The 27,230-nt window shown below is 41.3% G+C and overlaps 2 protein-coding genes and 3 long non-coding RNA genes across 6 annotated transcripts; 3 read left to right on the top strand and 2 right to left on the bottom strand.

The window, feature by feature from the left end:
- The first annotated feature begins 2,563 nt into the window (after positions 1-2,563).
- On the top strand, positions 2,564-6,148 carry LOC119020327. The gene is made up of 3 exons (XR_005075285.1): positions 2,564-2,629; positions 5,840-5,882; positions 6,003-6,148. It is a non-coding gene; the product is annotated as an uncharacterized LOC119020327 (long non-coding RNA).
- A 4,505-nt stretch (positions 6,149-10,653) lies between these two features.
- LOC119020326 lies at positions 10,654-14,349 on the top strand. The gene is made up of 2 exons (XR_005075284.1): positions 10,654-10,851; positions 14,190-14,349. It is a non-coding gene; the product is annotated as an uncharacterized LOC119020326 (long non-coding RNA).
- On the bottom strand, positions 12,196-16,179 carry LOC119020323 (natterin-3-like). Its single transcript, XM_037099594.1, has 3 exons — positions 14,603-16,179; positions 14,156-14,246; positions 12,196-13,836 (listed from the first exon to the last, which is right to left on the bottom strand). Exons 1-3 carry the CDS (start codon positions 14,615-14,617, stop codon positions 12,668-12,670), a joined length of 1,275 nt encoding a protein of 424 aa, XP_036955489.1. The 5' UTR covers positions 14,618-16,179; the 3' UTR covers positions 12,196-12,667.
- Positions 16,180-18,861: 2,682 nt separating this feature from the next.
- On the top strand, positions 18,862-22,701 carry LOC119020328. Its single transcript, XR_005075286.1, has 3 exons — positions 18,862-18,977; positions 22,294-22,336; positions 22,497-22,701. It is a non-coding gene; the product is annotated as an uncharacterized LOC119020328 (long non-coding RNA).
- Positions 20,020-23,130, bottom strand: LOC119020325 (natterin-3-like). 2 transcript variants are annotated; one of them, XM_037099597.1, is made up of 4 exons: positions 22,933-23,130; positions 22,469-22,559; positions 21,374-21,450; positions 20,020-21,160 (listed from the first exon to the last, which is right to left on the bottom strand). In XM_037099597.1, exons 1-4 carry the CDS (start codon positions 22,933-22,935, stop codon positions 20,396-20,398), a joined length of 936 nt encoding a protein of 311 aa, XP_036955492.1. In that variant the 5' UTR covers positions 22,936-23,130; the 3' UTR covers positions 20,020-20,395. The 2 variants fall into 2 exon arrangements, with proteins under 2 accessions (XP_036955492.1, XP_036955491.1); XM_037099596.1 differs by having other exon boundaries at positions 20,020-21,450.
- Positions 23,131-27,230: the final 4,100 nt, after the last annotated feature.

Consider the following 27,230-nt stretch of genomic DNA (forward strand, 5'->3'; position numbering starts at 1 on the left):
TGTGTTTTTGGTGCCACGTCAAAAAACCTGTTCGAGGTCCTGATATTAACAGGGATTTCTCAAGATCCAGGTCACAGGTAATCAGAAGTTACTGGGTGCACCTGTGATGTTCTCCCTCAGCTGGCTGCCATCAGTCAGCTGGGAGAGTATGTAAGAGGGTCAGAGTCTCCTCTGCTCAGGTGGTTGCGTGTTTTCAGGGAGTCAATACCATCAGCTGGATCTCTGTACGTTCTGTTTGGGGTAAAAATCTGGGTTGAGTGTGTTTAAGATTTCTTTCTTTTGGCCAGTTTCTATAAACTTTGATTTAAACTATGTTTTGTCTGATGACAACCAGCACAACATTAAAAAGTCTCACCATGCTTCATTGAACCTGACAGACTTACCTGGAACTTATTAAGCATATATGTTCATGTCTCGTATTAATCTGTTTAAAATAAATAAATAAATGAATAAAAAATGATAGACGGATGGATATCACTATAGGTGACCAAAATAAAATAACAATTTTCATCCTATCTAATCATTGGGTTTACTGATTTTCTGCTTCTCCTCAACATAAAGCCCATCAGCACTTGGCTTCTTTCTAAACCCAACATAAAAGGAGGACAGATAGTTTTACATAAGAGGGACGACCGACTATCTCACCATTTAACTTGACTGACGGAGAGGATTGTGACAGTTTAATTGCTCTGCTTCACAGGGTACGAAGTGGAGATGAATAATTAAACTAGTACTTTGGCAGATATGTCAACATCAAATTAAATGACTGTGTAATGTGAAAGGACCTCTATTTGTTGTACTGAACCTACTGAGAATCAACATCAGCTTTATGCTCTGGGGAGGTTTTAGTATCTTTTTGAGCTTTTAGTTTTAGTTCTCTGGCTGTTTTTCAATTGCAGTTGGACCATCTCCATCTGTGATCATGGCAAGTATTTTAAGCCAAACCATGACTTAACCCTTACCAAGTGCAGAGCATCAGCATGTTGTAACAAGAGAGGAACAGAAAATTCGACCCGAACAAATGTAAAATTGCAATGTGAAGAAGCGTAAAGCTTTGACTTATATTTGGTTTTGAAGATACGCACTTGGCAAACCTTTTATTCTGGCGATTGGGTTGAGTGAACGACATGAGAGACAGGAGAGTAAACACATCAGATATACAGACAGCCTTCAGTCTCCTCTGTATAGTGAGTGGCACAAAGAATAATGTACATCACTGACATGTCTTTGTGGCCATTATCTGCTCTGACATATCTTCGGCCCTCATTTAAACTATGTGTTTTTTGCAGAGATGACTCCTTTAGCTTGTGGCATTCAGTCTCAGTGCTGACAAATCGGCCCGCAGGTTTGAATCAAAGCAACATACTGTCCAAACAAATCACAAGAACAAAGCCATGTTGGAGTTCAGTGAAACGGTTACAGAAAATATTAATTTTGTCATTAGAAACATGCTATTGTCAGTTTTACTTCAGGTTTACCGTTACTGTGCATGGAAACTGTCTCAGTGCATTTACACTTCAACCATGAAGCGGTTCGCTGGGTGTTTACATTTATCTGAGGCCAATCTTATTTGTTGAGTCAAATGTCATTGGATCAAGTCAAAGAGATAGATGTTTCCCTTGAATCTCAGGTATGTGAGTGAATTGGAAAAGGTGGGTAACACTTTACAATAAGGTACCCAAAAATGTGAGTTGTGACTTAAGCAGGAGTGAAGAATGAGTCAGATAATGAATTGTTGATGAGTAATTCCTGAATAACTGATTTCAGGACTAATGAATTACTGGACAACAGACTATTAATGAATCATTAGGTAACAATTAGTTCATAAATATCCTTGAATCGTAATACTGACCACTTTCTACATGAGATGTTCCTGATTACACATTTGTCTTGGGTGGCACAAAACCCAGGATGCAGCGTGGGTGCCCCTGCAGAAGAGTGTCTGGAGAAACTTCTATTGCACATGGGGAGGCGAGCCATGGCACTGAAATGACAAACAGCAGCAAGCTGGTTTGGAGTCACTTGGATGGAGCCTCGCTAGCTTGGAGGTTGTTGTGTGTCACCAAGTGATGGAGAGTACATAGGCACCCAATGACAGGCTTTATACCAACAGTCTACCTCTTTTAAGGTGTGCTACATGCAGTCAAACAGAGCAAAGCATGTGACAACATCCACAGCCGGAAAGTAGTGATCAGTCAGCGCAACTAAGGGGGAGACAGAAGAAAATGAATCACATTAGGATGATACATTAATGACATTAGTCATGTCTGAGAATAGCCTATGCTTACTTTTTTAGATATTTTTCATAAACGGGTCTTCACGAGTATCATGCACAAGCTGTTCAGAGCCGATTTTTAAAATATATATTCATTTTAGTTTTAAAACAAGTCCCCTCCTGCTTCAGGAGATTAGTAGAATACTGCAACTTGCTGTGAAGCTCCAAAAATGTTTTGTGGACTTTGAAACTTCACCCAAATTTCCGCCTGCATGGCGCTGACCAGATATTGAATGACTTTTCGTTTTTGGGTGTCCTGTTCTAGGACTGCTGGTATGCAGATTTTGTGTAACCTTTTGGATGGAACCACACCAACCACACCTGTTTACCCCTGTTTCCAGCTTCTGTCCCTGGGTAAGTTTACCAGCTACATTTTTGATTTGATATCACAATCACATTTCAGACACGACAAACTGATGTAGGCACCACCTCTTGACGACAACAGACAACATCTGAACTTCACTAAATGTCCCCTCCAGCTGTGTGAGCGTCAGAGCGGGCTTCCCTCTTTGATCGGGCCTGTCAGCCTACAGGTGTCTACTGTTTCGTCTATTTAGTCTAGGGATTCCAGTGCGAGAGGTGCTCCTGGCCCGTCCGAGGGAGCCTCTGGCACCCAGCAGCTTTATTATCGTTTCATCAGCCTGCAGGTTGTCTGTGAAAGGTCACACTCCTGGACGGCTACCTGCTGCGGTGTGAAGGCCCTAAGTGCGGTGGTGAGCTTAGCTGGATCGCCTGAAAATGCCTGGGGCGAGGGAAATGTGATGTTAGCGTGATCCGCTGAATTAGCCCTCACCAGCTTTCCCACCAAACCCCAATGTTTATAAAATATATAGAGTTATCCTCATGTTACGGCCCGTGATGTCAGGCTGCCGCTCCGCGCCCTCTCCCTGCGTCATCGGCCGGGCCGGGCAGCAGAGTTCGGTGTCTGGATTTGTTCAAACAGCCGTCTGATCCTGAACGCTGCACAAACAGGCTCTCACCTTCAGACAAAACAGAGGAAAGAACCCATATTTCTTTTGTCTTCAGATGCAAGCTTCTGTTCCTACTTTGTTTGATTTGTTTCCAGTGGCTAAAGTTGTGTAATGTAATTTTTAAAACCCACATAAACCCCCCTCAGGGTGTTAGCTTTGTAGACCTTTAGCTGACAGATCAGGCTTCAAGGCAATTTTAAGCTTTTGATACATTTTCAATCTTTTGCTCATTTTTCATCAATTTAATGTTGAATCCCACTCTTAATACATTCTTGAGGCATCATTTGATATGCACTACCACAGAAATACTGATTTCGCCACAGCATTTTCTCCTTGTTAATGCAACCAGCCAAACAATCTTTTCTCTCAGGGGTTATAATGAATCATTTCTACTTATTCAGATGGAGGAGCATATGTTTGAATCACAGAAGTTACAGGATCTTTTCTTCTTTGAAAAGTGGTTTCGTAGTTTTTTGTTTGGATTTTAATAAAATGCTCATTAAAATTTCAAAAGGGGAAAATTCTTTATCATAGCAACCTGGTGGTGGTGGTGGTGGTGGTGGTACAATAAAAAGACGTAAGAAATACAGAATAGAGCTCATATACATTGATGTCATCCAAATTGTTTTATATACAGAGGGAGAAAATTATTCCAAATGCACAAATCTTTTGTGTCACTTTGGCACATGTATTTGAGCCGCTGACCAGCGAACCTCCAGGATAACAAAGAGAACCAGAATTTTCGAAACTGTATATAATAGATAGACAAGCTCTGCTGGCATTTAATATGCTCCACAAAAGATGCCACACTTGTTAACTTGTCAAGTTGAATGTTATCATGGATCCTGTGTGATTTCCAGCAAGCTCCTCCCTACTTTGCCTTTGACCGGTTGCATTCGATGGCCTCATGCAACGCTCGACTCAAACTGTAAATTCATAGTGGTGCTCCAGTAAGGCCTGTTTTTTCCTTGTGGTTCTGATACACTTGTTGATGAGCTCTACTTTCCCTGGTAAATACACCAACCTCTTTGACCTTCTTCCCTGTTCTTCTGCTGTTCCTCTGCTCATCCTTTGGAGCTGCTCTTCGCTGCCAGAGTGGCATGCAGAGGAGCTGCAACCATGTATTTGCAGGGTGGGCACAAAGACACTGCAGCTGCAACAGCCTACATGTCTCTGTGGTTACTAAGGAGCCTACATCTCATATCCGCTGTATCAGTTTGCCAACCAGTTAGCATGTGTCCAACCGGTTTCCCTTCCTCTTGTTGTCCAGCAAACCACCAAAGCAGCTCTGCAGCTTGTCTTATTTAGCATGAACGGCCAGGACCATGAAGCTTGAGAGACTTTTCATCATACAAAAACAATAGACACAGGCAGATCAGCAGCAAAGTAGGGTGAATCTTACAAAATATCCAGTGAGATCCATAGTAACACTCACACTAGTTAGCTGTCTGGATTAGAGAGATATTGTGACTGGAGTATATGTTCCCACTTCCAGTTGCATCTTAACAGTCAGCTTAACGGATACTAGCTTCTACGAGTGGCCTCTAGCACCACTTACTTTGCCAGGTTGTGTGGTCAACCTTTGCTTTGCCTTTTTTTATAATCCCACATGATCTAATTCTGGTCAGATGTTATTACATCTAAATGTTCCCCGCAGTTCACACAGAGTTCTTTCAGTCAGGATACTAAAACAGTTACAGCATGAGTCTTGTAACTTTTTGCAGGATGCACCAGTTTGTGCAGAAAATGGTAATGTGAGAGAGCATATAAGTGCTCCTGCATGTATTTTTCAAAGAGCAAAGAGTTAAATGACAAAATATTTCAACAATGAGATAGCTTCTCCAAAACATTGTTTGCCCAACATTAAAGTTGTGACAGAACAATAGTTTTGTATTTTTTGTATTTGGAGCACAATCTTTACCTGTGACATTACATTTCATATTGCGGGGTTTTGTTCAGACTAAGTGGGCTCTTATTAATTTAGAAAATAAAAACAGATATATTGGTAGTAACGTAGAAACATGCAGTTTTCCCAGTTTCTCTGTGTAAGCCAGTACAACATATCACAACTGCTTACCGAGACACCTCCCCCTCCTCCTGCAGTACCAACAGCATTATTAATAATGAAACACAAAGATTTCTATTTGATGGTTTGGTCCTCTCTGTGACGCTCTGACCCCACTTTTAGCAAAAGAAAAAGGCTTTTTCAAAGAATATTCCGGCTCGTCTCCACTGAAGCGCGCCGAGAGCATCTCTGTTTGAAGAGGCTTTTATTGAATATGGAGCCTGAGAGCACCTGAGAGAGCCTCCCCGTCTCCCTGCGCCACCTCAGTCTCTTCTTTTGTCCCACTGTACTGCAGGAGACGGTTCAAGCACTGAGGTTCAACTCTAACAAATCTCCTCAGCTGCACTGAATTTAATTTGTCTCTGTGAAAAGGTGAAATTAGAACATGTATGATGAGGTGCAGTGCTCTGAAACAATCTAATATGATGAACTGAGGATGAAGTAGCACACTTTTCCCCCTCTTTTTAAATGCATTTATTTATTTAACAAGACAAAAAAACAATATCTCAACAAGGCTGTCCTCATCAGGTTTTGCAGATGGCGAGTATACCTGCACGAGTTGTGATCACAGGTGAGTCCAAAGACGAGCAATCAGAAATGGGTCTGCCTCCGTTTCTTCGCCTCTTTCAGGACTTTTAAAGACTTATATTTCAGGAAGCAATGACTCAAAAATCCCCTTTCCCTCTTTTAGCTTGTGGATGTTGTGGAGTAGAAGCATAACGTTGCATTAAATGGATACAGCTGCTTTTGACCCCTGTGAGGAAAGATTTTCAGCTCTGCAGGTGGAATGGGCGACAGAACCGACCCCAGCAGCCACAACAGACACCATGACAGAGCAGAAGAGACCAAGCAAGAGACAACAGTTCATCTCAATCATCACGTCATCAGTATCAATGCTTCCTGTGCCCTTCAGCAAGGCATTCCTCCTCCTGCTGCTGCTGCTGTCAGGCTCCAGAGACCAGCAGGAGCAGAGCTGAGCAGCCCTCGGTGCCGTGGTTCTGAAACTATATGAAGAGTTACAATGCTGGAAAGTCTCCTGTGAATAAATGAAGGTTACAAACTTTGTCACAAGGTCAGGCTATTAAGATTATGCAAATGGGGCCCAGGTGTAAGAAAATATAGCGAGTTATTAACGCTTGAACAAACCGCGCATATCTCTGGAGGTTGCATGAAAATAGAGGTCATAGAAACAACTGTCACCTTCTGAGCACAGAAGCTTGCCGACAACAACGCTTTCACTTAGAATCGCACACATTCACACTGTGAGCTGATCACGACATGGTTACAATATCATTTTACATATATCAGCACACTGTTGGTTGTTATACTGTTAAAAGCTTCTTTATTGTACACCACAGTGAACAATGTTGTCTTGCACCAGGAGACACATAAGCTTATTGATCAGCTTCTTTTCAAAAATTCTGGGATCATTCTGCTCAGATCTGTAAAAAAATGAATAAATAAAAAATAATAACTGAGTGTAAAACATGATAAGGTCTTTTAATGGTGATTTAGCAACTGTAAAAATACTGTTTGTGAATAATCACTTTAATTTATGTGTTTCTTTTTTTGTTTTAGTACATGTCATTAACTTTCATTAGATTGGGGGGATACAAGGAAGCTAGTGCTGAGTTCCCATTACAGACAGAAAAAATGACTTGCCCACTGTTATTATGTTCAGGTGTGTACTTGCATTCCAAAAGTTCCCAACAGTTTTTGTGAAATCAGTAAATTTAGTCAAGGTTACAGTCCTTTTAATTTGGTTGACTGTCTGTTGCGATGATGATGATGATGATGATGATGATTGATGATAATATTCCACCTGGCTCATGTCAGATAAATAGTTCTGATGCGATGGTGGCCACCGCTGCTAAGACATTTCAGTCTGGAAATCAAACCAGCGACCTCTTTATCAGCCTCGAGGGCATGTGGTGAGTCAGTCTGACAGGAAGTTTCGACAAAGGAGTCGCAAAGTTTAGACGTACCTTTTCCTCCAATGACACTGCGTCTCAGCTCCCGACTGTCATCCTGAATGTAGTCCAGTAAGCTAATGAATATTCATTGGCCCTTATTAGCATCTTGTTCGGGACATTAGCATAGCCAGTGACATAAACATCAGCGTGAAGGGAGCAGATGAATCAGAGGGCACGCAGAGAGAGGGTGGGCAGATTGGGCCCAGAGGGGACAGCAGGTCAGCATTCATTACTTTCATGAAGTCGACGGGTCACGGGAGACACAGGAGGGTCTGACAGGGAGAGGTAGCAGCAAAGGACACAATTCACAACACAACACAACGCTGGGCTTCAGAGGCATATGTATGGAGCCATGGAGCGGCTGGAGCCAAGGAGCCACGGCTTTCATCAACATTTGTTCCAGACTCTGTATCTTTTTTTGAGTTTGCTGAGACATTGGCAACTACAGAGATCATACTCTGAAATGTATGTGTTATACTGGTGGAGGAATTTCAGGCTTTATAGCATTCCAGGTACCAGTTGGAGAGAATGTAGAGAGCATTTATTACGAGTTGACTTCACATAATCCAGAGCAGCTCTGTTTCTGACAGTTAAACAGGAAAGGGTACATCTTTCCATCACTTTGACGGGACTAATAAAACTTAATAGACACATTGTGATGTTGAAAACGTGCAGGCACGCACACACACACACACACACCAAGAGGCAAATGCTATCATACTGCCGTGAGATGCCAGGTAAGATGAGGCTCCCAAATGCAAATGTACTCAAAGTTAAAGGCCATGCATTTTTCATGGAGAACACAGCAGCTTCGCTCCTCTGATATGACAACGGGCGCTCGTTGTCCTGTGTGCTCAACTGGGCGTGCAACCACGGGCACAATTACAATCCACACCTCGCTCGCTGGAGCAGATTCAGCAAACATAATGTGGGCTTGCCCATTATAAAGATGTTATATCACTTGAAGCTAAAGATTTAACGTGAATGTGCTCTGTGGCATACATCTGTCAGTGCTAGGTTAGTTAGTTAAATCAGGCGAGCAAGTGTTTATAAAAAAAATGAGTTGAGCGCCGCCTGACTCTCTGTTGAAAGGGACAAGGTGCGTCTGCAGGTTCATCAGTTAACAAAGCTTATTGAATTCTAATTTCTAACCCTAACACACATACAAGTGCTGCCACCTATACAAGTCACCTATACGAGTCTATATGCTCGCAGCTGGGAGGCCATATTTGATGGATAACTCCGCCAATGTTACCCTCTGAAGTGTGTGCACAGGTCTTGGGGTATGGCTGTACAGTATATGTAAAAAAGAAATGTTCCAGCTGCATGTGATGTGATGTGATAATTTCCTTCCGGTGATGTCACTCAGTGGCAAAGCTGCATTGTGGGTAACATGTATTTAGAATAATTTTTAAAAACAATGGAAACATTACATTAAAATTACCTGAAAATAACAACAAAAAAACAATCGTCCTAGTATTGATTCAATATAAAATTGACAAAAGTACAGATTTATCGAAAAATAAAGTATAAATGATGATGATTGTTGTTTGTGGTGTACATTTTCATTAACCACATCAAGAGTATTTGAAAATATTTCCGGTATTAAAAATATCTTTGGGGTAACTTTTAACATATCTTGCTAAGTATGTTAATTTCACAAACTAAGTATTGCTTTTCGCATACACTTGTATTTATGTGTGAGTGACATAACTCACCTCAAAGAGAAGTGGCTTCGGGCTCAAAGCTACTCGTTACTGTCAGTATCTCATTAAAACGGGCTCAGCCTGGTAGTTCGGCTGCCTTTAATGAGCTCTTTGCCTGATCACTGTCACCCTGAGCGCAGGCAGCCATCCATCCAAACACCCCAATCAGAACAGCTCGCTCAGCTGAAATGAAGCCTGACAGGACCTTCAAGGGCACAGCAAAGTGCAGGCTTGCCTAAAACTCACGGCAGCCTCTCTCTCTCTCTCTCTCTCTCTCTCTCTCTCTCTCTCTCTCTCTCTCTCTCTCTCTCTCTCTCTCTCTCTCATGACCTTCGACTGTTGCACCAGTCTGCAAAAATCTGCTGCTGTGACGTCTCCTTGCTCTGCATCAAACATACACAGCACACTGAACGTGACCTTCGACTTACTGAACTTTTGAAAGATATTTTTACTACATTTGACCCCGATTTATCTGACCACATAACTAAAAACATACAACCTCGAACAAGATTTCCCTGAAACAAGAACTAAAATTTCTCTTCCGATGATATCGTTTCATAGCCTGGTGAACGCCTTTAATTTGAAATACATTTTCTAGGAGTTGTGTTATTAATTTGCTGTGAAGCTCCAGAGAAGTTTTTTGTGGTATTACGACATTTCGCCCGAGCAGACGATGACTGAATTTTGATTTTTGGGTGGGCCATCAGCCTCAGTGTTACTTTGCTGAAGTGTGTATCAGCATACGTTAGCCAGCCATACATATATCATAACACCTGGACCAGGAATGGGCCTATTCAGAAAGCAGTGACCGCAAAACAGGTGAAAGTGTAGATAATGATCGAGCAGCTGCGCTATATGTTGCATAGAAACATTAGAACTGAAAGTATATGTGTGTGTGAGACAAAGAGACAGAGAGATATAGATAGATGGGTAGAAAAGGATGGACTCGATGTTTTATTTATCTCTAGTTAAGTGCCAGTGAGAGCTGCAGTAAAGCTGCTGGATGAAACCATTGCACTGGAACTGACGGTCCTATAGCCCTCAGCCTGTTACACACAACATGGATGCACTATGTTTTATGTTCTATTATGTTTCTTTGTTAAATTAAAGCTAAATAATGAACATTACATGTTTTTGGGATTTATTGCTCGTGTCCAATATTAAGAAAAGTTGCTGTACTCAATCAGTAAATGCTTGCTCACGTGAAATCCTTATTAAATGTGGTTATTTAGATGACTAGCTTTAATTTTTTTTATTCGTTCTCATTCAAGTTTGGCAAATTTGTTTTGAATTAATTTGCCAGGCTGTTATTTTTTATTTTATTTCTTTTTTTTTTTTTTACTTTTTGAAAGAGTAGACATTGTGTTTAAAATAATTAAAAATAAAATGATGATGAAAACGAATGAGAAAGAAACAAATACTTCAAATGTAAGTGAATACAATGAATCCAAAATGTTTGTCCAAAACCACTTTGTCAACCTTCATCTCTCTGTCAGTGTGTTGCTGCCCTCTGCTGCCTGTAAACGGTGTCCTGTTCACTACATTTCAGCTCAATAGGGGTGGGGGTGGGGAGTGCAGAATACGAGAGCGAAGCAGAGTAGTGTTGTGTCGGTCACGAACGTGTCGTTCGAACGAACGGATCTTTTCAGTGAGCGAAGTGAACGGGATCACTTCATGGACTGATTAGTTCCTTTCTCAGTTCAGTTGAGCTCAACCGCGATCATGCCGGCTGGGAGTGGAACTGCCGTGACTCACTCAGAGAACTGTCAGGACGTGATTCTCATTTGCGCTGTGATTCGTTCATGATTCACGAACCTACTGCAGGCAGAGAACTGACGCAGAGGACGTGATTCTCATCCAGGTACTGTGCTGAAAATGGCGCTGTGTCACTCACTCAGGGCAGAGGAGATGATTCACATTCAGTAACAATACTGCTAAAATTAGCGCTGTGTTGCTAACATCCGTGTAGCACTATCTTTAGTGATTTTACTGCACAGTAAAAGTCACTCACATTTGCGAACGTGATTCTCAGCAGCTGCCCTCACTCAAGTTTGCGAACGTGATTCACATTCACGCTGATTCAGTGTCAGCGCGAACGTGATTCACGTCCTCAGCAGGTCGTTCGCGAACGAGGGACGCCAGGACGTGAATCACGTTCGCGCTGTGATTCATTCATGATTCGCGAACCTACTGCAGGCAGAGAACTGTCACTGAGGACGTGATTCTCTTTCACGCACTGTGCTGAAAGTGGCGCTGTGTCTCTCACTCAGCCAGGGCAGAGGAGATGATACACGTGCATTAACGGTACTGCTAAAATTAGCGCTGTGTTGCTAACATCCGTGTAGCATCATGATAGGTGATTTTACTGTGCACAGAGGACATTTTCACCGTGTAATAATTTTAGTGCATGTATACCACTCAGAGCAGCACTGCGTCTCCCGTGAATGATTGCGCACCGTCCCTCAGTAAGTGAACGTGAACCTCAGGGCTGAATTATTAGCTGAATGACGGATAGTTTGGCTGCTTATCAGTTCAGGGAGTTGGAGAGCACTGAACTATTCGGTGAACGAATCTTTTGAACGAATCATTTTACTGAACGGATTCCAGAGATTCAGTTCAGTAAAAAGAACTGCCGTTCCCATCAATAAAGCAGAAGAAAGGAAAGGGTCAGGTGGTTATTTATAGAAATGCGGAAGTCGGCGCTGTTGAGGTGTGGTCCTGCTCCTAAAACTTTGCCAGTTAAGCTTCAATTCACTAGCAAGGACACACCGTCAACGAGATATGTTTAAGGATTTATTAGTGACAAAGGAAAACGAAGTGTCGAAGATCTTGGTTCTTTTGAGTTCTTCGAGTGCGTTGTGGGGAATCTTGAAGAGAATCCGCCGCCGCTCCCGGGCAGCGACGGACCCCCTCATGGACCTACGAAGGAGAGGAGAGAAAAAGAAACAGGGAGAGAGGAATGGGGTGCAGAATACGAGAGCGAAGCAGAGGAAAGGGTCAGGTGGTTATTTATAGAAATGCGGAAGTCCTGTTGAGGTGTGGTCCTGCTCCTGAAACTTCGCCAATTAAGCTTCAGTATGAGAGCTACCATGAACACGATGGCCGAAGTCCACACTACACACTCATTCTAAGTGGGTTGGAATGTTCTCACAGTGGAAAACTGACAACAGTTATTATCAAAACACTGATTTGTGGATGTGTTTTTAATAGACACCAATATCCCACAATGCAATGCACAAAAGAAATGCTCGCAACTGAATTAAACACATTTTGGTTAATACTGAAACTTACATCACAAAACAGCATTTAGCTGTTTAAGTTAGTAAAACTTTTTAAAACCTACTCACAAAGTGTGTAAAACAACAATATGGATTCGAAAATAAAAAGATGTTTTAAAAATGTACAAAAAAGGAGATCAGAGCCCAGACTATTTATGTAATTCAGAACATTGTCAAAACCACTGTCATACCTGCTTTAAAACTCTTTCCCTCTTCAAAAGCTGAAACTCTGCACAATCAAACCAAGTGAGTAAGAAAAGAATTTTAAGATGTCCAGTGATTATATTTAACCAAACAATTAATTAAGGCACAAATTTATCATAATCTTGTATTTTCTACTTATTATATTACATTACTTAATTGGCTTCCATTCAAAGTGTCGTCAATAAAGGCATGGAATCACAGGAACAAGAGCTGGTTACCAACCTGCCCCAATAAAAGCATCAAATATAGAGACACATTATGTGACACATTATGTGACACATTATGTGGGCTTTTTGCAATTTGTGTGCAAGGCTTTGAGATGAGTATTTCACATCGGTCTATCTCAGCCTGGACCTCTGCTGTCTGAACGCTGTCATACGTTCCTGTGATAGACGTTGTGTGGATCTCCCCATTACCATAGGTGCGGCTGAAGAGTGCTGTGAACGGGATGTTAAGTTTGTACTTAATGCGCTTCATAGTAGCAGTGCAGGAGTGGTTTGGCGGGGCTGTGAACACCACAGTAACTGTGTCAGTGATAGTCTCTGTCACAGTGTTCCCCTGAGAGTACTGGAAAGCCCCCCCAATGCTGATCTGGAAATGTCCCTTAACGAAGATAGGGATGCCAGCTTCGATGATCGTACTAACACCCACACTGATAGAAAAGGAAGTGTCCCACTTTTTCTGCACCTCATATGACTGTGTGAGGGTATCTGTTTTAGTCACTGGACTGCATTCATTGTTGGTGATGACTGTTTTACGCATGATCTCTGGAGGATACTGAAAGGTTTTAGACTCATCAGTGATGTACTTGACATCGTAGATCTTCTGGCTAACTATATTCTCATTGATGGTCAGAACCTGGTAGTCTCTATACCAATATTCAGAACCTTTCAAAGGTAGGTAAAAGCACTTATCCTGAGTAGACACCTTCCCAAGTCCATATTTGTTCTGCCCTACATATATGTTCACCCCAGGGCAGGTTCGGACTGAATTCTTGGGAACTGAACCGTATGAACCGTCCTTCCACTCCAGGATCTCAAAGTTGTCTTTGTTTACCAGGATCTGAAATGGGGAACCAAGATATGCTTTATTTGATTTGGCATAGTGACAATAAGGACCCTCACTAGGATTATAAAAGCCAGCCTCACAATAGAATTTGCAGACATAATCAATACGACCAACATATTCATTGTAAATTGAAACAGCATCAATAGGGAGAGAGTTGTTCCAGGTCACCCACTCCAGGTTAGAGCTATCAGTAGACACAGGAGTAGAAGACTGAACCTGCCTCCTCTGCCTCAACTTGGCAACAGTCAGAAGAGGTCGACCTATGAGCATCGATGTGTCGGTGGTCAACTCAGAGACTGGATGAAGCAATGAGGAAAGGTTCACACGGGGAGAATTTTTGCATTAGTACGAGAGAAAGTGCAAAAACATTGAGAAAACATTTTACAATATGAAGCAAAACGGTTATAAAAGATTTTTTTTCCACTATTCTTATTTGTGGACACTGAGATCAGTAACTGGCTGCCCTATTAACTCTTGAGGTAACTGAACAACTGACAAACAGACGCAGGATCAAAATGTAGAAAATATATATTTTTTGTTTCACTGTGTCTTTTAGAGTGATAGGCATCATACACCTCAGCGTTTTTCCAAAGTCATAATCTCATGTGTTTTTACCATTTCTCTGCTCTGTGTTGTCTCTGGGGTCCAGAGGTGTGGCTGAGGACAGAGGCAGCAGGACCAGCAGCAACAACAGTGACAGCTTCATCTGGAGATAAAACACAGAACAACATCTCTGTTCAGTGCTCACTTCATGAAGACTCTATAGTCTGGGCTGTCTGCATATGGTACATTTGTTTTTGAGGATTAAGGCAAGTAATAAAAGATTTTGGAAGTACAGAATTTGATGGAGACAAAAAAATGGAAACAACTGTTTGATAAAAAACATCAAATAATGTTTTATCATTATTCACATCATTTAAAACTATTATAAAATGCTTTCTTCTTCTTCTTCAGAAAAAGCCTGAACTGAAGTCCAGATATTGTATGAAACTGAGTCATAATGTTAAATGATGCTAATTAAAGTCACCACTACATGGAAAAAACACAATAAAAAGTACTCACCATCCCAGTGTCCATCAACTGATGCACCTCCAGTCCCCTTCAGGCTGTTATACTGTAGCTGCTTCGTGGTCACTGAACAAACACTGTACATACTTTCACTTTGACCGGAAGGGTTAACAGTAACCACACCCAGAGTTATTAATCTATTTCGCTCCATGGAGGAGCAAAATAACATCCCGTCTGTCAGCACAAAATGTTGCCATGATGACCCCTGGAGTCTTCCCAAATGCCCAAATTATATGTTACAGCTTCTGGAAGCAGTGCTTCCATACACAGTTATGTTTAACAGTATAGGAGGGGGTCAGCGCAGAGTCTTTCATGTGGCAATGCCAAATATGCCAGCCTCCAAATTCAGAATGCGATTTGTCAGGGATCAGAGGAAAGGGTCCAAAAGCAAATCATAGCAGAAGTAAAGGAAAGGGAAGTGTTTAGTGTGCTGGCTGATGCACTTGAATTGTACTTTTAAAAAGCTGTAAAATCAATCACCTTTGACATTTTTTAACAAGATTATATAAAAAATATATGTTTGAGTAAGTCTGTGTTATCCCCTACACGTAGATATATTAGAGAAGTGAATGCACAGTGCTCCATTGATGAACTCACAGCCTTTGTTTGTTCGTTGGACAAACTTCTGGTCTTCAATCATCCTGTGAGCTTATATATTTTGGCAGTTAGGAGTCTGAAAACAAATCTCACTTCCAATCTGTGATGTCAGTGAGTCCCAGTGGGCACAATTGCTTGTGTCATTTCCTCTTCCGTTCTCTTCCTCTCACTGTCATCAGCGTCTTTCCAAACACAAATAACTTCAGGCTGCAAGACTGTTTTCTTTTACCCACAACATCTTCTAGCATCATTTTACGGTGTTATTGCATTTTTACATGTGTTCCATGTGTCTGATCTTGTTTTTAAAAGTCTTAAAACGTTTCAAATAAAACCTTCATCAGCTACCATGAGAATTAAGGGTCAAAGATTTATTTAATATCCCCTGCAAGGCAATTTGCTGTACAGCCAGCAGGAACCCTTAACCAGCAGACAAACAATAACAATGAATACATAAGCTCACTGTTTGTCCTGCAGTGACAATCAGACATAAACAGTCTAATGAGGAAAAAAAAACAAACACACACACACAGAAGGAACCTTGTTAGGAACTGAATTGGTTGTGTGTTAAAAAAAAACAAGGTGATCTTTCTCTTCTGATTCAAATCTCCTTCCCCAAAACAACATAGCACACCCCTAAAATGTAATTTAAAATTCAATATTAACTGAATCTGGTCCTCTAGTTCTCTATTTATTTTAGTTTATATTGTGCTAACATGGTATATTATCCTAAATAAAGCTGTGTTTAATCACTGTTAATTACCTGACACACAGGAACCTTGGGACCTGGTTTTAATACTGTGAGTGGCCTCTGGGGAAAATGCAAACAAATCAAACGATGGTGAACCTGGTGAACATTAAACCTGCTAGCACTGTCATTGTGAGCAGGTCAACATGCAGGTTTCCTGTTGCTGTTGTGTGTAAACCTAAATCTTTTGTCATGTTTGTGTTTATTTGCTGTATCTCAGATTTCTGTAGCAACAGCGATTTGACCACCTTTCATCAATAAAGATGTTAGTTGATCAAAAATCATTTGATTAAACTCTGACTGCTCAAGGAAGGTAAATGCTATATTGATAAACAGTTTGTGATATTATTATCACCATGGCTCATTTCCATCGTCAATATAATAAACCATGACCTGTAAAAGTGACAGCAGCATTTTATTCAGGCTGCAGTGATCACAAAACTGGTGAAGTAGAAAATGATCGAGCAGCTGTGTTACATGTTGTATAGAAACATCAGAGCAGAGAGAGTATGTGTGTGTGAGACAAAGAGACAGAGAGATATAGATAGATGAATAGAAATAGATGGACTATGTGTTTTTGGTCTTCAAAATGAAATGATGTTAAAATCAAATAAAATAAGTATATAAATATATACAAATATATAAAATAAGTGAATACAGTGAAAGCAAAATGTTTGTCCAGAACCACGCTGTCAACCTTCATTTCTCTGTCAATGAGTTGCTGCCCTCTGCTGCCTGTGAATGTAAACAGTGTCCTGATCACAACACTTTAGCCAAGTAGGAAACTGTGTCCAGGCAACAAGCTCCTTTACACCACTAAAGTTACAATGTGGTGACTCTAAAGGTTGTTTATGTTTAGACCACGTCAGGACTGCCACTATCACTACCACGGGAATATAAAACTGGAATCATAACACCCTCCAGTTCGATATATTTTTTGAAAGAATGGATTCATTCTACTGTCCCTTGAGAAGTCATGAGTAATCTAAAAGACCTACAATGTGCACATCTGTATTTAAGAGGTGAAAAAAGCTGGTCTGTCAACGATCAATCTGGTTGAGAAAAGCCAGGACATTTGTGCTCCCATCATCGTGATTGCTAAATTACAATCTGATGACTAAAGTCCACACTACTAATTCATTCTAAGAAGGTAGGAATGTGCTCATAGTGGAAAAGTGATTATTAAAACTGCCATTGTAGAGGGAAAACTTTATTTGTGGATGATAGACATCAGTATTCCACAATGACATCAATATCCCACAATGCAATGCACAAAAGAAATGGAGGAGCAGCTGACAAAGGAAACAACACTAACAGCACTAACCACAACCAAATTGCATTTAGCTGTTTAATTCAGTAAAACTCTATTTATTTGGCACTTTTCTAAACACAAGTTACAAAGTGCTTAAAATAACTAAATGGACTTTTTTAATCTAAAATTTTGAAGCTGGAACTTGGTGAAAGGTGAAACATCATTCTAGTGTCAAACTGCACATTGAAATAGTGCCGGGCGGTATGACCAAAAATGAACCAACGGTTTCATGGTATATCACAGTTTTTTTTTTCTACTGGTTGAGAGAGGAATTACTCGCCCCTTTTAGATAGAAAAGGCGGCACATTTGCTGCAAGGGTAAAGGCTGCACTCTGCCGCCCTATCAGGACCGTAACTACCATTGAGGACACCAAGGCCATGTCCTCTGTATTTTTTCTCGGCGGAAAAAAAAAGAAGGTGATAACTGCTGACAAATAGTTGGGGGCCTTAAGCACATTTTCACACAAATTCATCTAAAAGCATTAAATCTGGCACAGATGTAGCTCAGGTCACATTGAAATGATTTAGCTAGGGCGCCGGAGCAAGTGACCCTTGATATATGATAAATATGGCCGCTGCCTGAAAAGGGTTCCGGCTATACTTTTGAACCAAATGAGTAACAAATACAAACTTGATATCTGTTTCAGCTTAATTGTTCATGGGAAACACATAGGAATGTTAATATTTATGACCCTGTGCACCTGGACCCCTTAATCCTCCGATTCCAATATGGCCGCTGTCTAAAAAAGCAGTTTTGACTATAGTATGGGCCTTACACGCCACTGCTCCACCAATTCATCTACAAGCACCAATTTTTTTTTTTTTTTAAGGTTTTTTTTTTGGCCTTTTCTGGCAGTACAGCCGAGGAGTGTGACAGGAGACAGGGTAGGAGAGGGGGGGTGACACGCAGCAGAGGGACCCGGGCTGCAGGGCCTCGGCATGGGGGTCGCACGCGCTGCCAACCGAGCTAAATGGTGCCCCATCAAACCCCAAATTTGGCACAGATGTAGCTGAGGGTATACTGAAATTATTTATTTATTTGCCAGGTTACCGCTAGTGGAAATGGGTACAGCGCCACCTAGCGTACCGGTAGTGTACATGCGGCCAGTAATTCGATTTTCTCTCCAGCAAGTTTGGTCAACACTATGGATGGATATTGTTAGGATTTTATCAATACCAATACTGTTATCGATACTACAACATGTAATTTTGTGTAAAAATGTATTTATTATTTAATTTATTACCACATGGTAGTAGTAAAGCTCCAACAGAACAGAAACTATGCAATTACAAATACTCCTGAACACATAACCAGGACCAGGACCAGATATAAAAGTCTGGCGAATGCCAGAGCACAACGCGGCAAGTCAGCTGAATTTAGCACCGAGCAGATGGGAAGTCAAGCACAGAAATACCAATATAACATCACGTTACATTTCAAAATAAAACTCTGTGTTGAGCCAGCACACAAATCTCAAAAAAGAGACAACCACAAGTTCTTCTAATGTCCTTCTTTTGGGAACACTTGTTGTTGTTTTTAAAACACATACCTATAACTGCGGTTGACAGTGATTATGTGTTTGTTGCGGGAACTCCTCGGCCTCGCGACCCCAGCTGCCTACCGTACTGCGGACTAACGTTAATGCAACCGGTGGGGGTGACCGGATGGCAAAACCGGATCGGAGCTGTAATACAGTATCCAATGGAAATTCGGGGTAAGCAACTTCACCAAACACTTGGAGTGTGCGCATACTATGAAGCTATAGGAGTGCAGTGTGTTTGATTGCTGTAACAAAGTAAAGTTAGCAGCCTGACTAATGCTAAAGACCGCAGCGCCTGGCAGCAGCAACCGGTTTCATTTCTGCTACGTCAAGTCACGTAGTTTGTTGTTAAGTTTGTAGTCATTACTGTTGGCTAGACGTTCAAAAGCCATCCATGTCAAAAGCTGATAAAAAATCATTTAGAAAAAAGTAAAAAAAAAAAAAAAAAAGTACCAATAACAGTACCATTTGTCCAGAATCTTAATGGTACCCTGGTACCGACCCAATTAGGAGCAAAAAGTACCGGTCCTCGGTATACATCCCCACACACACACAGCGTCAGTTATAAATACACATTTCCTTATGGACCCACCCGCTGAAACTTTGCTTATGTTCGGCCCTCCGCAATTATGACCTCATTATTTCTAAAATCCTGTCCATCTAAAAGGGAGGTTTAACATTCCTTCTTTCCCAAAAAGCTGCCACTGGGGTAGGCACAAACATGTGATGTGACGTGAAGCACGAAGTTGGGTGTGAAAAGTGACGTACAACATATGCATTGGAAGAAATGTGGCGACACTGGATAGATTTACTTAATTATAGACCCGTGGCCCATATTCTAGCCTCCTCAGTCAAACACACGGCGATATTAAAACCCAGCTATTAAAGAAGGCGTGCAGCGGAGGGTCTGGCGTTAGCTGCCTCAAGCAACAGACAACTAACAGGAAGCAGGACAAATTTGTCTTCAAAATAAGAGCTTTACATAGACAGAGGAGAGCTAGCATCTCCCGCATCTCAGCGGCTTTCCAGTTGCTCATTTTGACATCTGCTGATGAAGCCATTAACTGCAATGTCTGTCCTAGCCATCTTCACCGTAACATAACACCAGAACACTACTGTTTACCCTCACCAAGCCTTGCAGTTGCACCATGCCTGTTTAGAAGTGCACCATTAAAAACGGTCTGGTCTGAAACAGTGTCATGCAGCGTAGCGTTCTGAATGTTATGTAATCAAATTCACGGTATGGGGGTATGGGGGTATATTGAAAATTCATATCATAATGAAAATATACACCAGTATTTGGTGTGCACCAGTATATTGCCCAGCACTACAATGAAACCAAGTGAGTAACAAAAGAATTTTGAAATGTCAGGTGATTATATTATAAACAAAACAATTAATTAAAGGACCAATTTTTAAAACATCATAATCTTGTATTTTCCACTAATTACATTGCATTCATTAATTGGCTTCCAAGTGTCTCCAATAAAGGCATGTAAATTACACAGAATCCCAGGAACAAGAGCTGGTTACCAACCCCCGCACCAAATATAGAGATGCATTATGTGACACATTATGTGGCTTTTGGTATTTCATGTGCAAGGCTTGGAGTTGTTTAGAACTTCACATCGGTCCAACACAGTCTGGACCTCTGCTGTCTGAACGCTGTCATACGTTCCTGTGATAGACGTCGTGTGGATCTCCCCATTACCATAGGTGCGGCTGAAGAGTGCTGTGAACGGGATGTTAAGTTTGTACTTAAGGCGGTTCATAGTAGCAGTGCAGGAGTGGTTTGGCGGGGCTGTGAACACCACAGTAACAGTGTCGGTGGTAGTCTTTGTCACAGTGTTCCCCTGAGAGTACTGGAAAGCCACCTCAGTGCTGACCTGGAAACGTCCCTCAATGAAGAGAGGGATGCCAGTTTCGATGATTGTACTAACACCCACACTGATAGAAAAGGAAATGTCCCACTTTTGATGCTCCTCATATGACTGTGTGAGGGTATCTGTTTTAGTCACTGGACTGCATTCATTGTTACTGATGACTGTTTTACGCATGATCTCTGGAGGATACTGAAAGGTTTTAGACTCATCAGTGATGTACTTGACATCGTAGATCTTCTGGCTAACTATATTCTCATTGATGGTCAGAACCTGGTAGTCTCTATACCAATATTCAGAACCTTTCCAAGGTAGGTAAAAGCACTTATCCTGAGTAGACACTTTCCCAAGTCCATATTTGTTCTGCCCTACATATATGTCCTCCCCAGGGCAGGTTTGGACTGAATTCTTGGGAACTGAACCGTATGAACCGTCCTTCCACTCCAGGATCTCAAAGTTGTCTTTGTTTACCAGGATCTGAAATGGGGAACCAAGATATGCTTGGTTTGATTTTGCATAGTGACAGTAAGGACCCTCACTAGGATTATAAAAGCCAGCCTCACACTGGAATTTGCAGACATAATCAAGACGACCAACATATTCATTGTAAATTGAAACAGCATCAATAGGTAGAGAGTTGTTCCAAATCACCCACTCCAGGATAGAGCTAGATGGAGTAGAAGACTGAACCTGCCTCCTCTGGCTTAACGTCTCATCAGTCTGAAAAGGTCGATCTATGAACGATCCATCGGCGGTCAACTCAGAGACTGGGTAAAGGAATGGGTAAAGGTTCAGGCAAGGGAAATGTTTGCAATAGTACGAGAGAAAGTGCAAAAGAGAGAAAACATTTCAAAATATGACGCAAAACAGTCCTAAAAGCACATTTTTTTCCTCTATTTTTTTTTTGTGGACACTGAGATCAATAACTGGTAGCTCCATTAACTCTTCACACTGAAATGTCTCCCAATTATTGGATGGATAAACACATTCATAGATCCAAGAGGATTAATCCTAATGAGATTGCAATACAGTATCCTGCTCCAGCACACTTCGCATGCACCTGGGGGAGCCAAGGTTTCTAGCCAACAACCTGTCGATTACTGGATGACCCGCTCTACCTCTTCAGCTATAGCCCGGAGAACATGGACACTGCAAATCATGACAAATCAAACTCTTCTTTTATCACTGGATGGCTCCATAGTTAAAGATTCAAGATGTTTTATTGTCATATACGCATAGTTTGCACCAGGCAATGAAATTCTTAATTTGCAAGTTTCCCTTCACACAAAAATATAAACATGAAAATATAAAATATAATGTAGTGTGCATGGGTCAGTAAATATCTCCATGCAGAATGTCCTCATGTTGTATCAGGAGTAAGAGACAGGAAGAAATTAACATTAAGAATATAAATGTTATTGCTAACTGAACATAAAACCCTACTGATCCATGATATTAATCTGCTCTGCAAGCTGCCACGACCAACTAGTTAATGTTTAATGTGATGGGCTGGTGAGTCTGTCACTCCAAATTACATTTGATTGGTTACATTTATGTAAATGTTGATGATATTTTTGATGACTCATCAAAAATATCTTGTGCTTATACAGGAAGAGGAAAGAGAGGGATTTTGTTGTTTGCACTAAAGATGAGGTAACTGAACAACTGACAAAAACACATAGGATCAACATGTAGAAAATGTATTTTTTTGTTTCACTGTGCCTTTCATTTTATGATCAACATACACCTCAACATCTTCCCAAATTCAGTGTCATGTGTTTTTACCATTTCTCTGCTCTGTGTTGTCTCCGAGGTCCAGAGGTGTGGCTGAGGACAGAGGCAGCAGGACCAGCAGCAACAACAGTGACAGCTTCATCTGGAGATAAATCACAGAACATCATCAAAAAACTGTTCAGTTGTTTTTTTAAGATTAAGGAGATTGTTCATAAAGAGATTTTGGAAATACAGAATTTAATACAGACTAAGCATTTGAATCACAATTACTATATGATAATGATATGAAATTTTTTTTTTATCATTATCAATTTATTAAAGATATAATAAAATGTTTCTTTATTTCAATCATTTCAAGGTACAGGAAGAAGGTCAAAATAAGCCCTGAACTTAAGTTAAAATATTTCCTGAAACTGACTCATAATTTTCACTGATGCAAATTTACAATTAAAGTCACCATTACATTAAAAAAAAAACTTGAGCTGAAAACATAAAACACAACAAAAAGTACTCACCATCTCAGTGTCCACCAACTGATGCACCTCCAGTCCCCTTCAGGCTTTTATACAGTAGCTGCTTCATGGCCCAGTCACTGAACAAACACCATACATATTTTCACTTTGACCTGACAGGTAAACATTAATCACACCTGTGGTTTATTTGCCCCAAACAGACAGAATACCTTTTACATCGGTCACAAGATAGTGAGCTGAATCTGAAGATAGTGAGCTCAATCTGAACAAAGTTGTGGTAAACGATGCAATGATCTACCTGCTGCAGGAAGCCTTCTCCCCCCTGGATAGACCCAACACTGCTGCAAGGAAATTGTTCCTTTCAGGTGCTATCAGATTTTATAATGCACACTCCATAACACATAAATAATGTTTTAAATTATCATTGCAGTCAATCCACTTACCCTTTCTCTTCTACCTCAGTATTATATTTCATTTTATGGTAATGTAAGCATTTTATTATAATAGTATTTTATTGTTTTTGATATAGACAGTTATCTTCACAGACAGACATATTATTTGTCTGATATTAGCATAAAAAAGTCTGCACATAGTAGTTCACATACAGTTCAGTAACTGGAATTAGCTTTAGCTGAGTTGAGGCCAAGCGGACAGCTAGCTCTCTTAAAGCAGCTACATCCCTAATAATGTGCAACTTTATGCCTTAATATATTGTAAACAAGATATATAAAGATTCACCCCCTGTACAGTTATCATCAAGGGAAACATTTGCCTCAGAGACCAAAACCGTTTTTTTGAAGCAGGAACATGTTGTAAAGTTGGCCATTTTAACATTGGCTTTTCTGAGGACTGACTCACTTTTGGCCTCAAGTGGCTGTTCGAGGAACTGCAGGTTTTGGTATTTTTCATGTTGGGTTAATTTCTCAGGACGAGAGGTTGCCTTTCTATGTTTAGTGTTTGACTAGTGGCTCAAGAGACGTTTTAAAAACTGAGTTTAGAGCTCCAACACAAACACTGTAAAGGCTAACTGTAAGTGAATTTCTGGCTCCATAACTTTTATTATGAGGCATTTTTTTGGAAACATAAACTTGTAAAACATGGGTGCTGAAAGCAGAGATACTGAAACCTCCTCGGCACCTGTAGTTCAGATGAAAAACTGATCCTGAATCAAGATGTGACACAAAGAGCCAAATTCGTGACAAAATAAGTCATTGTACTGGCTCAAGAGTACTTTTAGGGATCCTAGTTCAGCATTGATATTACAATGGAAGACTTCCTTGATACTGTGTGTTTCCTCATGGGAAAATCCCCAGCGAGGATGTTGTGTTAACGGAGATGAATACTCTACAACTTGGTTTGTACCCTGACCTTGTCATAAAGTTACTGCAGCATCAACATCCATTCTGAAACTCACCGGGGAAAGGAGATTTATCACAAAATGTAAATTAATTGCCAAGCAGGTAACTGACCTTGCCTTAATTCTCTGTGTTCTTTAATAAATTAACCATTTTCAAGACCATAGGTTTGGCCTTAACATTGGCAGTTGCATCACAACCCTTCCCGGCATCTGATGCTAGCCTTGAATCCCCCTCCCTTTCAACCAATCAGAGGCTAACATAGCATACCTAAATTAGCTGTGTAGGAGGTATCAGAATTAAATCATATGATTGATATTGATTTCATTGATTTCATTTTATGGCTGTAGTCTACCAAATTGAGTCCCCTTGTGCCTGCTTGTGAAGAACATCAATATTTTACTAGGTGTTAAAAGATTCACAGGAAATGTGTTTCAGTGCTGGTCCTGTCGGTCCTGCTCCAACACACCTGATCCAAATGAAAGGCTTGCTATCAGACTTCAGCAAAGCTCGATGAAGAGCTGAGAGTTGAGACCTGTTTTGGTTGAAGAAAATGCAAACATTGATGGAGGAACAGGAAACATGTCAGTAATCTTTTACTATGGCTATTGTCTGATACTCAGAGAAACTCTCCACCCGCTTCCACCTGGATGACCAGCTTACCCTGTGGATTACAGACTTTCTGACCAACAGGTAACGGAGGGTGCTGGTTAATATAATAACACCTTCTCCAATGTCTTTGTCACCGCTACAGGCTCCCCTCAGGGCTGCTTCCTCTCACCTCTGTTCTTCATCCTCTACAGCAGTGATTCCCAAACTGGGGTACGCTTGCCCCAGGGGTACTCAATGTAATGTAGGGGGTACATGTAAAAAATAAATAAAATACATGATTTGCAAACAGCCTGATTACATTTTGAAAGTGCCCTATAAGTAGACATATAATCTAGGGTGCCTGCTCACATTGCCAAAAAACACACATACTGTAGGCTACCCTCTAGTGTTCAGTGAATTAATTGCACTGCCAAAATGAACATATGGTCGCCGATGCCTGGCTAACCACTGAAAATGGATAAATGGCTTAAAAGGATAAATTGCCCTTCCAGAGTGACATCAACTGCTATCACCAGGCAGCCCACAGTCGAAGGTGCACTTTCTAGCGACAACAACCCACGTTATTCTTCCCCTTCAAGGTCTACCTTTAACCAGTATGCTAGTAGCGATGCACCTGTGGCTAGCCAAGCTGCTAGCATAGCCAAGGACAACGATGAGGCGTCGGATGCAGAGCCTCCTGATGCAGGAAAGCATGCAGCAAGGAACAGAGAAACCACCTTGTCAAAAAGGCGCAAATATGGTGACAGCTACATTGCTTTGGGATTCACCTGTATTAGTACTGGTGGATTTACTTGGCCACAGTGTGTTATATGTGCAAAAGTACTGTCTCAAAATTCAAGGAATCCTGCACTGTTGCGCAGACATTTAGAAACGAAACATGCTCATTTGAGAAATAAGCCACACAAGTTTTTTGGACAAGAATTGAGAAGACTTTCTACCAGTAATAGTCCGTTCACACCAAAAGCGACTTGAGCGACCAGCTACCATTCATTTTCAATGTATGCTGGCGACGAGGAACGACTGACGGCGTGCGCGACGCAACGCGAGCAACGAAAGTTGACAGACACTCAACTTTATGCTAATGAGCAGTGGTGCACCCGCAGCCAATTGGGAACCGATGTAATAGATGGATTATTATATAGGCCTATGCCTGCTGCTTGAAAGACCCGCCCCTTCGGTCACTTTTGTCACTTCAGTCGCTGCAGTTACTGCCACACAGGCGACAACAGTGATGTGATGTGAGCGACCACAGGCGATTTTATGAGAACGCAGAGTAAGACTTGCATACAGGAGACAGATACCGTTAATAGGTGTGGGCTTCAAGCGTCTTACGTGGTGAGTTACTGTGTGGCAAAAACTGGAGGCCACGCACTATTGTGGAGGACTTCACTGTCCCTGCTGCCACGGACATGGTTGGGACAATGCTGGTGGGGAACGGCCAAAAAAACTATACAGACCATGATGTCATCAAACGACACTGTTTCTCAGGGCATCAGTGACATGGCCAAGAGGACGTTTTAAAACAGCTACTACATCGCATACGAGCTAGTGAAGTTTACGCCACTTGGGTTCATTGCAGCATCCACTGAGAGGCTCCTGCTGCCAAGGGAATGCCTGCCAGCCTGAAGAATGTTTTGGACACAACAGTGAAAATGGTGACCTTTGTGAAACCCAGGCCTGAACATATTTACTGCATTATGCAGTGAAATGGGCAGCGATCATGAGAAGTTACAACTTCACACAGAGGTAAGCTGGTTATCAAGAGGCAAAGTATTGACACGTTTCTTTGAACTCAAAGATGAACTTAAGATTTTCTTCAGTGACCATAACTTTCATTTGTCTGAGCATTTGCATGGTGAAGAGTTTCTTACACGCCTGGGTTATCTGGCCGATATTTTTTCTTGCCTTAATCTCTTGATCTGGAACGTAATGTTGGATTACAGGGGGTTTCCGCAACCATATTCAACATGCAAGATAAAGTTGAGGTCATGATAAAGAAGTTCAACCTCTGGTTAAACTGCACGGAGAACAACAAAACAGAGACCTTTCTGTCGTTGCATGACTTTTTGTGCACAATTGAACTCTGTTTGACAGACAGTGTGAAACGTGACATAATCGCTTATCTCAGTGATCCGGCTGCACAACTGCGCAGGTATGTCCCCGAAACCGACAGCTTAGGCAGTTGGCTACGTCATCCATTTACAGCTGTACCTGCTTCCCACTACCTGTCTGCTTACAGACAGGAAGGGAGTAAATGGCTGGTGGTCAGATGTCTGAAGGGGTATGTGGCTGTGAAAGGTTCTCCTGTCCCTGCTCTCAGGCCCCTCACATCACGATTGCTCAGTGCTGCATGAGTTTGTGGAGTAGTGTGAT

This window comes from Acanthopagrus latus, chromosome 5 (assembly GCF_904848185.1).
Source record: "Acanthopagrus latus isolate v.2019 chromosome 5, fAcaLat1.1, whole genome shotgun sequence".
In the NCBI taxonomy this organism is placed as follows: Eukaryota; Metazoa; Chordata; class Actinopteri; order Spariformes; family Sparidae; genus Acanthopagrus; species Acanthopagrus latus.